Source organism: Haliotis rufescens, unplaced genomic scaffold (genome assembly GCF_023055435.1).
Source record: "Haliotis rufescens isolate VD_foot unplaced genomic scaffold, xgHalRufe1.0.p SCAF_13, whole genome shotgun sequence".
NCBI classification, from domain to species: domain Eukaryota; kingdom Metazoa; phylum Mollusca; class Gastropoda; order Lepetellida; family Haliotidae; genus Haliotis; species Haliotis rufescens.
In genome coordinates, this window is record NW_025963813.1 from 36,740,466 (window position 1) to 36,755,227 (window position 14,762).

General features: G+C 42.9%; 1 protein-coding gene across 11 annotated transcripts in view; it reads left to right on the top strand.

Annotated features, from left to right (window-relative positions):
* LOC124152559 (multiple epidermal growth factor-like domains protein 6) overlaps positions 1-14,762 on the top strand; it is a 317,625-nt gene that overhangs the window by 33,801 nt on the left and 269,062 nt on the right. For all 11 annotated transcript variants that reach the window (XM_048394515.1, XM_048394508.1, XM_048394506.1 and 8 more), the window contains exon 2: positions 4,172-4,309. In XM_048394515.1, coding sequence (XP_048250472.1) covers positions 4,172-4,309 — 138 coding nt within the window. The remainder of the gene's footprint in view (positions 1-4,171; positions 4,310-14,762) is intronic.

Sequence of the window (14,762 nt, forward strand, 5' to 3'; positions counted from 1 at the left end):
TGACACTGAGGTGATATAACATTTATATTGACCGAACGCTGCTGGGGCCTTCTACACAGTGAGCCCGCCACACAGCCTTGACTCATTCTTAACATGCCGCAGCGCACAGACAGCCGATAACCAGTATGTATGCAGCGTCGTACGCAGGCACCTAGTAACAGATGTGTGTGTGTGAGAGAGAGAGAGAGAGAGAGAGTGAGTGAGAGAGAGAGAGAGAGAGAAAGAGAGAGAGAGAGAGAGAGAAAGAGAGAGAGAGAGAAAGAGAGAGAGAGAAAGAGAGAGAGAGAGAGAGAGAGAGAGAGAGAGAGAGAGAGAGAGAGAGAGAGAGAGAGAGAAAGAGAGAGAGAAAGAGAGAGAGAGAGAGTTTATATAAAAAAAGAGTCCAAACCCGATGAATTTCCTTACTACGGCCTGTTACTCCTTCGACGCTATCTTATGAGAACGAAATGTCACTACTGTACGGCGCTGTAGAAATTCAGTGTGCATATATTGTGGCCCTGGAGAATTCCACACCCACGGAGCGTTTAGGATAGTGGGATATGCGAAATACAATCTGCAGAAAAAAATGCCATTCTTTGGGCAAATCGGAGCTTGCGCATTTAGGTCTTCATCCGTGATCAGATGTGGTAATAATTCTGCCGGGAGTCATGAAGTGAATCGTTCGATCTGTGGAGGGGGAGCGTTGTGTGGACACAGAGATGGTGTATGGAGGGGATGGGGGGGGGGGGGGGGGGGGGGGCGTTGTGTGGAAACAGAGATGGTGTATAGAAACAGAGATGGTGTATGGAGGGGGGAGGAAGGGGGAGCGTTGTGTGGAAACAGAGATGGTGTATGGAGGGGATGGGGGGACGTTGTGTGGAAACAGAGATGGTGTATGGAGGGGGGAGGGAGCGTTGTGTGGAAACAGAGATGGTGTATGGAGGGGATGGGGGGACGTTGTGTGGAAACAGAGATGGTGTATGGAGGGGGGAGGGTGCGTTGTGTGGAAACAGAGATGGTGTATGGAGGGGATGGGGGGACGTTGTGTGGAAACAGAGATGGTGTATGGAGGGGGGAGGGTGCGTTGTGTGGAAACAGAGATGGTGTATGGAGAGGGGAGGGAGCGTTGTGTGGAAACAGATGGTGTATGGAGTGGGGGAGGGGGCCGAAGCGTTGTGTGGAAACAGAGATTGTTAATGGAGGGGAGAGGGAGAGGAGGTGGGGGGGGGGGGGGGGGGGGGCGTTGTGTGGAAACAGAGATGGTGTATGGAGGGGGGAGCGTTGTGTGGAAACAGAGATGGTGTATGGAGGGTGGAGGAGGGGACGTTGTGTGGAAACAGAGATGGTGTATGGAGGGGGGAGGAAGGGGGTACGTGGTGTGGAAACAGAGATGGTGTATGGAGGGGGGAGGGGGCGTTGTGTGGAAACAGAGATGGTGTATGGAGGGGGGGGGGGGGGGGGGGCGTGGTGTGGAAACAGAGATGGTGTATGTCGTCTAGCATGACTGGCACCTGTCTGTCATCCGCTTCAGTTTTATGTAGTGTGATACAAGTTCTTTTGTGTTTCCAAACTTGAAACAAGTAATAAAAACGTGTGACCAACATGGTGAGAGTATGACAGCACCTTCTATGAACAGAGCGGCAATGTATTATTCATATTGCCGACAGGGGATAAGGGACTCTACAGTCAGCTGTAATTACACCGCCCCCGGGCCCTGGGGTGCGATCCGACTATGACGTCACTCACGTGGGTCCTGTGTTGAAACTCATAGCCACAGAAATATGTATGTCATGTGACCAGCTATGCGAAATAAGTGGTCGGAGCTAATTGATCGGCAAATTCCAATTAATCAGACTGAGTTGAAAACTGTTGTAATGAATTAATTCTGAATTAAACAACAGGACTGCTCCCTCTCTGAAAATGTATCCTGGGGAGAGTTAGGGGACCGTCCATTTGATGGCCTAGGGGGTGGGAGCTGGGGCGGATTCTTGAAAGAAATAATTATGCCTCAGGTTGTTGTAAAAAAAGAAATTGCCCGCCATAAAAAGTCCTATCTGCCACAAAAATTCCATTATTGCAAGTTGTTATTCTTTTGAAGAAATGAGGCTATTAGTGTTATATATTAAACTATATGGTATTTGTAGCTGCAGCTAAAACCATATCGATCTAATCTATATACCAAACCCACCAACCCCCTCACCCCCTCACCCCCACACCCTCACCCCTCCCCCACCCGAGTATCAAATGGAGGGTACCTAAACCCTCCGGTGTTCAACAACAACAAATAGAGTATATCTCGTTTATACAACTGTATATATCATGTGTTTCCACAACTGTATATATGACTGGTGTATACAACACTATGTATTATGTGTGTATACAACTGTCATGTGTTTATATAACAATACTATCGAAAGTGAAGTTTACACGAAAAAAATCGCGTCCATTGGACGAGAGGCCGGTCATATATGATTGCGAAACTAACGTTAAGCCAGATATGTCTACCCCCTCGTTCCAGGGGATATCCCTGGTGATTTCCTAGCAAGAAGCTTTGTTTTTTATCATTTAGACACTTTAATCTCGAACTCAGTGTTTTGGCGTACATTGAGAAACGTCCGAGTGTTAGACTGCATGTCTTTGATTGAATACCCTCGTTAGGACCTGTCCTAGTGAACAAAACGATGAAATGCACACCTACATTATTGACACGATCTGTCTCTAGACTGACAGTGACTGTCATCAGCATTCTGCAACAATCTATGAAGTTACTTCAGTACCTATTTGACACATCTTTCTCATCACCCCTGATAGACAGGTCAACTGAGAATAGATGACGAACGCATAATCGCCCCAGGTTCATTAACAACTTCCGAAAGCTCCCAATCACGTTAATTGTGTCGGCCATTTTGATGTCCAATATTCCAGGCCTAACGTGTGCCCCACCAGATATATAACTTGTTATCCTATATTCCAGGCCCAACGTGTGCCCCTACCAGATATATAACGTGTTATCCTATATTCCAGGCCTAACGTGTGCCCCTACCAGATATATAACTTGTTATCCTGTATTCCAGGCCTAAAGTGTGCCCCTACCAGATATATAACTTGTTATCCTATATTCCAGGCCTAACGTGTGCCCCTACCAGATATATAACTTGTTATCCTATATTCCAGGCCTAACGTGTGCCCCTACCAGATATATAACTTGTTATCCTATATTCCAGGCCCAACGTGTGCCCCTACCAGATATATAACTTGTTATCCTATATTCCAGGCCCAACGTGTGCCCCTACCAGATATATAACTTGTTATCCTATATTCCAGGCCTAACGTGTGCCCCTACCAGATATATAACTTGTTATCCTATATTCCAGGCCTAACGTGTGCCTCTGCCAGATATATAACTTGTGATCCTATATTCCAGGCCTAACGTGTGCCCCTACCAGATATATAACTTGTTATCCTATATTCCAGGCCTAACGTGTGCCCCTACCAGATATATAACTTGTTATCCTATATTCCAGGCATAAAGTGTGCCCCTACCAGATATATAACTTGTTATCCTATATTCCAGGCCTAACGTGTGCCCCTACCAGATATATAACTTGTTATCCTATATTCCAGACCTAACGAGTGCCCCTACCAGATATATAACTTGTTATCCTATTTCAGGCCCAACGTGTGCCCCTACCAGATATATAACTTGTTATCCTATATTCCAGGCCCAACGTGTGCCCCTACCAGATATATAACTTGTTATCCTATATTCCAGGCCTAACGTGTGCCCCTACCAGATATATAACTTGTTATCCTATATTCCAGGCATAAAGTGTGCCCCTACCAGATATATAACTTGTTATCCTATATTCCAGGCCCAACGTGTGCCCCTACCAGATATATAACTTGTTATCCTTTATTCCAGGCCAAACTTGTGCCCCTACCAGATATATAACTTGTTATCCTATATTCCAGGCCTAACGTGTGCCCCTACCAGATATATAACTTGTTATCCTATATTCCAGGCCCAACGTGTGCCCCTACCAGATATATAACTTGTTATCCTGTATTCCAACTTGTTATCCTATATTCCAGGCCTAACGTGTGCCCCTACCAGATATATAACTTGTTATCCTATATTCCAGGCCTAACGTGTGCCCCTATCATATATATAACTTGTTATCCTATATTCCAGGCCCAACGTGTGCCCCTACCAGGATGTGGAGATGGTGATGGTGAGACAGCCATGTGTTCAGGCCTTCACTCGCCTCGTCAAAGTATGGAAGCCCAACTGCGGATATACGCACAACTGGTGTGTTGGATACGAACGAAGGTGAGCTACCCAATGCATGCAATACACCATGTATACACCATCATGTCTGCCATGTACACTCCACACGGCTAAACACAACCTGTGCAAGTCTTCATCCTAAGACGGCAGTCGATGTACGTACAAGACGACGATGTCAGATGTCAGATACTGGTTTAGAGCGGGCAAGACAATCTTCAGTAGCTAAATATACCCAGAAACAAACATCTTGCATAACGGATCACGTCCCTTTAGTTCGGAGCTGTAAGTGTGACGTGTTGACGATGACTTAGTGATCAGTTACTGACAAGAATACAAACAAATCGTGTAGAAGGTAAACAAGCGCTAACCGCCAATACCGCCGTTAATACCCAGCGTTAGCTGCACGTGCATCACGTGCTGACTCAGTCCCGACTAGTGCCGTCATGCGGCCATGGCTGGCAAATTGACAGCGCAAGCGTTTGTCTATTTCGTGTGGTTTGTTGAAGAAGCAAACAAGAAACCGATCCATTCATTTCTCACAGCTGGAGAAGGAGTCGGGGTCTGTCCGTGAATGGGTTGGCTGAGAACCACATTATCACAGTATTTCAATGAATAAATATTACAGTGAGTGGAATGGGTTCAACGCGCATTGAACAGTGTCCCAGTAACATCACGTGACAGCTTAATGTTTCGGAACCCCGGAAGTGACGCAGGTCTTTGACGTTTACCGCTTTGGTGAAACCTATAAGGAACGGGAATGATGCTGGGTACCTAGATACATTATCAGGGAGATTCTTTACGTGAGTTGCTGACTACCGAGGTGACAAGTTGCATATGTATTTGTTTGTTTGTTGTTTAACGCCGCACTCAGCAATAATCCAGCTGTATGACGGCGGGTTGTAAATAATCGAGTCTGGACCAGACAACCCAGTGATTGGCATCATGAGCATCGATACGCAATTGGGATACGATGACATGCATCGACCAAGTCAGCGAGTCTGACGACCCGATCCCGTTAGTCGCCTCTTACGACAAGCATGGGTTGCTGGAGACCAATTCTAACCCGAATCTTTACGGATCGAAAAGTTGTAAAACTTTGACGAAAGATATGTCGAAAGTTGACGTGTTTCATTGTGGACTTCAGCCAAGCTGTAATGACTTCATACTGCATCCGGGTGATGAGGGACGACCTGTGCATCATGTATTCCATATCACGGTATTACATAATTAGTTGAGGAGCTCGGGAGATGAACCAGTGACGGGGGCATATGCAGGCTCGTTATTGATAATAAACAACGACTTGGGTATCAATATTTCATATGTTGAGAGAAATATAAATAATCACGGATTGGTGTTTGGACACGTGGTGGGATGTTTTCAATAATGTTCTCGCACTGAAGTAAATGTAGGGACCAAACTCAGTTGGACGTCAATCTGTCTATCTCCCGGCGTCAATCTGTCTATATCCCGGCATCAATATGTCTATCTCCCGGCGTCAATCTGTCTATCTCCCGGCGTCAATCTGTCTATCTCCCGGCGTCAATCTGTCTATATTCGTGGCGACAATCAGTCTGTCTATCTCCCGGCGTCAATCTGTCTATTTCCCGGCGTCAATCTGTCTATATTCGTGGCGACAATCAGTCTGTCTATCTCCCGGCGTCAATCTGTCTATTTCCCGGCGTCAATCTGTCTATATCCCGGCGTCAATCTATCTATATTCGTGGCGTCAATCTGTCTATCTCCCGGCGTCTATCTGTCTATATTCATGGCGTCAATCTGTCTATCTCCCGGCGTCAATCTGTCTATATTCATGGCGTCAAACTGTCTATATCCCGGCGTCAATCTGTCTATATTCATGGCGTCAATCTGTCTATCTCCCGGCGTCATGTGTCTATATCCCGGCGTCAATCTGTCTATATCCCGGCGTCAATCTGTTTATATTCGGGGCGTCAATCTGTCTTTCTACATGACGTCACCCCGTCTTAAATCGTCATGCCGAAGACCCGAGTTCGATTCCCCACATGGGTATAATTATCCCCCGCCGCGCGAAAGCGAGAAGCGGGGGATATAGTATTCACGACCGTCCGTACGTCCGTCCGTCCGTCCGTACGTCCGTCCGTCCGTCCGTACGTCCTACCTGTTTGTTGCCGCGATATCTCAAGAACTAAACACTGGATTGTCTTCATATTTGGAACTATGGTGTATATACAGACTCCGCAGACACCAGTCAGTTTTGGTGACCTTGACCCCATTTTAAAGGTCACAGCAGGCATATCTGCTTTTGGAGTTGGAAAACAGTGTTGCCGCGATATCTCAAGAACTAAACACTGGATTGTCTTCATATTTGGAACTATGGTGTATATACAGACTCCGCAGACACCAGTCGGTTTTGGTGACCTTGATCCCATTTTCAAGGTCACAGCAGACAAATCTGCTTTTAGAGTTGGAAAACGGTGTTGCCGCGAAATCTCAAGAACTAAACCTCTCGATTGTCTTCATATTTGGAACTATGGTGTATATACAGACACCGCAGACACCAGTCGGTTTTGGTGACCTTGACCCCATTTTCAAGGTCACAGCAGGCAAATCTGCTTTTGGAGTTAGAAAACGGTGTTGCCGCGATATCTCAAGAACTAATCGCTGGATTGTCTTCATATTTGGAACTATAGTGTATATACAGACACCGCATACACCTGTCAGATTTGGTGACCTTGACCCCATTTTCAAGGTCACAGCAGGCAAATCTGTTTTTGGAGTTGGAAAACGGTGTTGCCACAATATCTCAAGAACTAATCGCTGGATTGTCTTCATATTTGGTACTATGGTGTATATGGCGGGGGATATTTCGTCACTCTGTGACAAATGCTTGTTTGAAAGCTCTTTCCGATGTTCCGCGCTGTGGTATTATGGAATATTGCCAAAAGCGGCGTAAAACCCTACTCACTCACTCACTCCTGCTTGCTTGCTCTTCCCGTATATCAGTGGATCCTGCCTACCAATTGTCCTTCTATAACGTGGTCAGCTTGACCAAGTGGTGAAAGTGTTTAATTCGCTGTGCAGAGTTGCGTCCCTTGGGCACGCCAGAAACCTATGATTGTGGGTTCGAATCCCAGTTCGCCCCGTTTATGTTTCTAGGTTTGTCAGCACCATAACCGTGCTCGTGGGTTTCACCGAAGTGGTAAACGTCTTCGACCTGCATCACTTCGGGCTTTCCTCCCACATTAAGCTGACACGCCGTGATATAACTGGAATACTGTTAAAAGCGGCGTTAAACCCAACTCACTCACTCACTAGATTAAATAGAAAATGACTTTTGCAGCTAAAAAAATACCTTATAACACGGGTCATATTCGTAGATATATGGGGCAAGTTTTCGGGTTTTATTTGTGACTGAGAACATCGTGTGCGTTCATACCTCATCATAACCACGACAGCCAATTAGGCATCCCGACTCTCATGGTCACGGATGAGGTGGTCGCTGGCACGGGCGTAACACTCTCCTTTTCCGGGCTGCCGTCTGGAAGACCGTTCAGTCAAGTCGGGATATAAATAGAGGAACGGGCACGGCCAAGTCCCCCCCCCCCCCCCCTCGGACTCGGCAGCAAGAGGCTCGTGTTTCGTCTCAGCTTCCTTATCACTGTAATCTCATCAAAAAACATCTTTGTGGGGGATTATATGTCATGGCAGAGGCAGAGAGGGAAGCAACGCAGAGGAGATAGAAACTTGTGCATTGCGAGCCTGCAGTGTGTGATCACACCATGCCACACTGCGCATGTCTGTTCCATCTCAGGATCCGGTGACAGTCGTGCTTTAAGAGGAGTCCCACCGACAATGCGTGCATCTATTCTCTTGTTCCTCATGCGAAAATACCAGATATTCTATAATAACTAAGGATATTCAATATTTCAATTCCGATATTGTTCTAAGGAGGGGTGTGTTCATATTCACAGCCTCTATTGCGCACGTTTTAGGCATTTATTCTGAACTTTGTAAACTATCTGTTATCATATTTGCGTTAGGTATTTTAATATCACGTTCGGAATGTAAGCGTCATTGCGTCGCAATCGTTAATCTGGACTATTTAAAAACGCAGTGATACTCGGTTACTTGTCGGTCTCCAACACCCCAGAGAATAAATTTAAAAAGGAGTCCAACTCAAGTCTAGAATGATTTGGCAAGTTGAGATTGCCTCAGTTCTTGCCTACAAGATACTGGTTCTGTGCCAGGAATGTTGAAATATTGTATGTATAGTTTCCTTGATTCCACATATGAAAACAACAGGAAAGGAAAGCTTCTTTTGAAAAACAAATTACAATTATTTTACAGATATGTTTTCAAAAACTAAGTGTTAGTCTAACATGATACAAGAATATTTATTTAACGTCGGTTAAAGGGCAAAAAATACAACAGTAGCAATTTAGAGCTATTTTTCCTACAAACATCAAACACATGTATGTGCAGTAAATAAAGGGAATAAGAACTAAATAAAATACAAGATACAAGATATTTTATTGCGCAAACAGTGACAATATTATATAAACTATAAAAACAGATGCATAATAAGTCAGGATAACAATACAAAATACAAATACAAAATGTTTTGTAATGATCTAGGATTGTCTAAAAGTATTTCAGATTTGTTTAAAGTTGTAGGTATGATATCTGTTCATTACTATATCACCCGGTTCATTATTTGAACAAAAGTAGGCTACATAATTCTGTGATGTTAAGGCTTTCGAAATAATTATTTTCTTGGGCTAAAGAGTTAAATAGGGAATGCCTTACATCTTAAAATCTACTACAAGACATCAAATAGTGTTCTTCTTCTTCAAGGACTGTGCAGTGATCACAGAGACGTTCTTCCCAATGTGTAGGTGATCGTGTTCTTCTACCCAGTTCAATTTGTAATCTGTGATCCCTCCTAGCTTAGTGAGGTACGGTGGGGTTTTTTTATCTTGCAGTGTTGTAAATATGGTCAATTTTAATTTCTGATTTAAATTTTATCTGTGTTTTGTTTGTATCTTGAATTTAATTTATATGGTTTATCTTAAAGAGATGAGATGAACATATGTATAAATTGTTGTACGTCCTTAATTACTGAGATAGAGGTTAGATCACTTAAATATTGTATTGTTTTTCACGGTGTTTAATTATTCATTCATTGAGTAGTTTACAGAAAAGTTCACCCAAGCAGTTGCAAATGACAATACCTGTATTGTTGGTGGGGTCAGTTTTATTGCCCTTCTTATGTAATGGGTGGATGACAGATGTTGCCCAATCTTGTGGGAAGTGACCACAGTCAGTAGGTCCTCAAACTAGCTTTACTAGGTGATCAATGGTAGGATAAACTATAGCTTTTTAATAAATTCATTCGTAATGGTTTTTTCACCTGTAGTCTGGTGTTGTTTTAGTTCTTTGCTACTTACAATAATTTCTTCAGCTGAGATGGGATAAGAAGCGTACTAATATTTTCTTTATCAGTGTTTATAGTGTAAGTAAGGCATGATGGGTAAGTTTTATATGTGGTATTGTTTTGAAATGATTAAAGGTTTCATTTAGTGTTGGCTGTTCAAGATTTAACGGTTGTGTCTTCTTTACTTGTTCCAGATGTTTCCACAATTTACGTGGATCAGACTGAGATAATAATTCTAGTTTACGTAACTGATCCATTTTGTAAATGCGACTTTTTCTTCGTATTGCTCTTTTGTAGCACTTTGTAGCCAAAAATGCAATGTGCTTGTCAAGATCACTGGTGGTCTTAGTAAAGGTAGCACAAGATGACTCCATATTTCCTTTAGCAGCCTTACACTCCTTATCATACCAGGGATTTTATGTTCATTTTTATCGTTATTATTTTATCGTTATTATGTATCAATATTTCAAAATGTGTGAAAAACTAGTGAAGTGTGCTTGATAGGGACATAGTTAGAGCCAATTCACTGTTACTATGCCTTCTCCTCTTTTTAAAAAGGCTCAGTGAATACAATAGTGTTTCTTCAATTATTAATTTTGTTGATTCCTGGAGAAATTTGTTTAAGTGGCAGTGGACATTGGTTCTTGCTGACAAAGTTGACAATGATCAGATTGAAAGTTCAGTGGTTTAACGTTGAAATAGGGAACACCAGGTAGACACGTTCAGATACGAGTACATAGTCTACTACACTTTGGCCAGGTGTGACATGTAAAACTTCCAAGCACGACACCGATATTTCATCCATTAAGAATAATGAGTTTTCACGAAGTAGCCCGGTCGAGTAGACATTTTCAATGATTATTAATCTTTGAGTCCCCACTTTGTCTTGGCATTTGAATATTTGAGGGTATGCCCGTCGGAAGATCAGGTATATGAATAAACAGACCCGTGAAGATTCCGGGGTAGAATAGGTCTTCAGCAACCCATGCTTGCCGTTAAAGGCGACTATGCTTGTCGTAAAAGGCGACTAACGGGATCGGGTGGTCAGGCAGGCTGACTTGGTTGATACATGTCATCGATCCCAATTGCGTGGATCGTTGCTCATGATGTCAATCACTGGATTGTCTGGTCCAGACTCGATTATTTTACAGACCGCTGTCATATAGCTGGAATATTGCTTAGTGCGGCCAGAGACCATATACCGATATATATATATCGGTATATGGTCTCTGGTGCGGCGTTAAACAACAAACACACAAACATCAAATGAATAACATTATCATCTTGACCTTCATATTTCCATCCTGTACAACTATTAAAATCGCCACCTATCAGTTAATGACCTAGTTTAGAGTATTTCTAAACTTTCATTATGATGTGTTCAAATGGATCACTTTTGCACTTATTGCAAAATAATTATCTCACTGGAGGAATATATTTATCTATTGCCTACATACATATCACGTCGAGTATTAAACATTTGTTTGTCAATTCTTATCCATAGTGAAATAGAGAATCTCACCCTCGTGTCTTTTGATATCAAATATATCAACGAGTGTTGATATATTTGATATCAAAAGACACGAGGGTGAGATTTTATTTATCATCCAAAACATTCTTCCAACTTTTTCAGTTTGTAGACAGTGATTAGCAGTGTCTTAAGTGTAAAAAGTACTACTAACAGCTTCAGTAGCAGAGCCATTAGTGATGTCATTTGATTGTGACGTCATGGTAACAATGACGTCACAATGGTCTCCAAAGCATTGTGATGCAATTTCATTGGAGCGATATCTACAGTGTGGATACCGCTTGATCTCACCCAAGCGATATCTCCTGTGGGAGCCAGTTTGGGATGATAAAACACACTAGTAGATACTGTTCTAGTAAAATGTATTTAACTGTATTTGCAAATTGAGCAGTGGCCCCTCCAATTCTGAAGCGGTCTGCAGAAGCCTGAAATTAAGTACTGCCCCGGGCTCGATCTTGGATTATATTTTGTGCAAATTCTTTTTTAAATAAGATAACTTTATTTTGGGACAAATGTCAGTCTGCTCAGGGACAATCGTCTGGAAACTCTTTTATCCGGATGGTAGTGGTAATGGAACTGCGCGGCTTATCGAGGTGACGATGCAGGTTATTACCGCCTATCGAGTTAAAGGGTATGGGTCAAGAAAGTTATGTTATTCTTCAATAAACAAGTTACATGTACCAGACACGATAACGGCGATAGAAGCTCAGACTGGGCCCATGTGTTGGTAATGTGAAACATCTGGGAGAAATAACGGTACACCTGGTGACATGCCCACCTGTAATCAAGGCTGGTACGCGCGTCGACGAATAGGTGATATATATAGACAGACGCCACTCCTTGTAAATCCCACTGCCAATATCTCAGCTGTAAATATCCAGTTGAGTTGACGTGTGTTTAGACTTTAGTCGGGGCAATAACCTCAACACTATTCCAATCTCCCCACAGCTTACTCCTTACAGCGTCCATAGGGTGAGGAGCCCACTGTACCCTATCTGTCAATGTCAACAGCCCTGTGTGAAGCCTGTGCTTCAGGTACACCGGGGTTCAGTGTAATCGTATATATAAGTGTCCCAGTTTTACTGAGAGGGGCACCTGCTTAAAAAAATGTGTTTCTCTAATAACATATTCCTGTATCAAAACAGTTCCACGACAGGGAAAATACCTGGCCACAATGGCTGCACGTGTGGCCGAAAGACTCACTATCGCCTGACCGCTGATCGATGTTGGTACTTCGCACCTTTGGTTGAACTGTAGTCCTGCACCATGACCGTGGAATATATTTATTTTATGAAAAATAAATAAATCTAGAAATGCATACAAAAGCAAGTCTAGCCAGCTCAAGCTAGCTCTATTCTGAAATCAGCATAGGGAATTTTTATATTTTTTTTAGAGTCAAGAAGCATAGGGGATTTTTTTTATTTTTAGAAATAACTGGAATACTGTTAAAAGCGGCGTTAAACCCAACTCACTCACTCACTCTTAGTGTTCATACTAACTCTTATACTGGGGGAAACAAATAAGGCAACATCACTTCATCCCAATGTTCCTTTATTTATTACAATATTTTAACCCACAATGCAATACAACACTTCCGAAGAAACCTCAGAATAAAGGAAAACCTGTACTTGCACTGTTCCCTTATTTGTTTCCATCAGTATAATGCACAAATTGCATTGCAACTATTCTAAATATTATTCATAACGTCATCAGATGTCACTGATGATGACTCCCTCGCCTGCTATGACAGAAGATCTATCTATTTTCGTCATTTCTAAAACAGTCAACATACCTTACATTCATACCTCTCATCAACAGACCCTTATCTATATCTATACATGACAGCCATATGGGTGATACTACGCTAAATGCATACGTTTAGACATAATTTAATCCATTGAGCCGACTCTTCGGGGAGTCCTAAGTGCCGGGCACGATAAATACATGAGTGTAAATCCGGGGATCCATAACAAATAAACCGTAGGTAAACATCCGCCATTGACTGTACTTAACTGTGTCAACATACACACCGTCGTCGGTGTTCAGATGGACGATGGTGAGGCTGATGCGGTGCCGCGGCGGGGCACGAGAAGGGAAACTAAGGTAAATAGTGTACTGTGTACATCACAGCCATGCAGTACCCTGGTAACCGCTTACATGTTGTAAAACGAGACACGGGTACGATGACACACTACGTCAGCCAGGCCGTACAAAGTGAAGCGGGTAATCATAGGTGATGACCATGACGTAATAGCCACCATCAGCAGTCGCTGTGACCACGCGATCCCCATTCTGGTGGCATCTTACGATAATACGGAGAACAGGGACCTCATCCACCCGCAATACCCATAATGCAGTGGAAGCTGTGGAACAACAGTCGGAACAATGCGTGATATACAGAATCATATCGAGGATATAGTGTCATACAGAAATCTGATGAGTGGACGGTCAACGATAGTCGACGGCTAAAGGGTTAGTAAGGTAAATCGGTGGCGTCTTCACAAACATTCATGTTTCTTTAGACTCATGGCTGAGTGATTCCAGGCTTGGATCCAAACACATTCTTGCAGTTGATGTCAATGAATGCATTGCGATACTTTGAGACACAATCATTTTTTTCTAATTTTGCTTGTCGCTAAATAAGCCGATGCGACGTTAAATTTTAACTCACTCATTGAAAGACAAGGGGCGGCGGGGTAGCCTTGTGGTTATAGCGTTCGCTCGTCATACCGAAGACGAGGGTTCGATTCCTCACATTGGTCTAATTGTGAAAAGCGCATTTCTTGTGTCCCCGCCTAGATATTGCTGGAATAGTGCTAAAACGGCGTAAAACCATACTCACTCTGAAAGACGATCCATACACTTTTGGGAGGAAGCACAATGCACTTTTATTCTGGACATGTCCAGTGAACGATTATACTCTGGGACCCCAGACCGAAATGTTTTCCAGCATTTTTTTAAACGATCTTTGGCTCCTTTCATAGAAATTTATTTTGTTTTTAAAGAAATGACAAAGGAAATAGTGTGTCTCAAAAAGAACGTGCCACGCTAAATTATCAAACGTCGGTCCCATACATTAGCACTATTTTGTTGCCCTTTATGGTAATTTGAAGGGTTCCTTCAAGTGGAGATGGGATCACGTGTGCACAAAGCCTCTGTGTGTTTCCATATATGCACTGATCCCCGTCCTGTGCTAAACACATGACATATGGAAAGTGTCATTCTTCAAATCAAAGCAGATTATCTCAGCTATATAATTTTATTTAAGATCTTTAAATTCTTTACATTAATTTTTTTTTTCCAACAAACGCACGGTTTTAGATTACTTAGTGTCTCTATTCAATTCCAAACCGTCCTTTAAACTGTCGTGTGAGCTAGTTTAATGCATCGTAGTAAATCTTAAACATGACACATAGACGCCTGGCCGCATTAATTGAGTCATTAATGTGGTTGTTCCCTTTCACGTCCGCGCGTTGTTGTCTTCTCTGAGGTCCGCTCGTATTACGGTCGTATCATTGGCTATTACCGGAAACTGTTGCGGCAGGCTGAGGAAA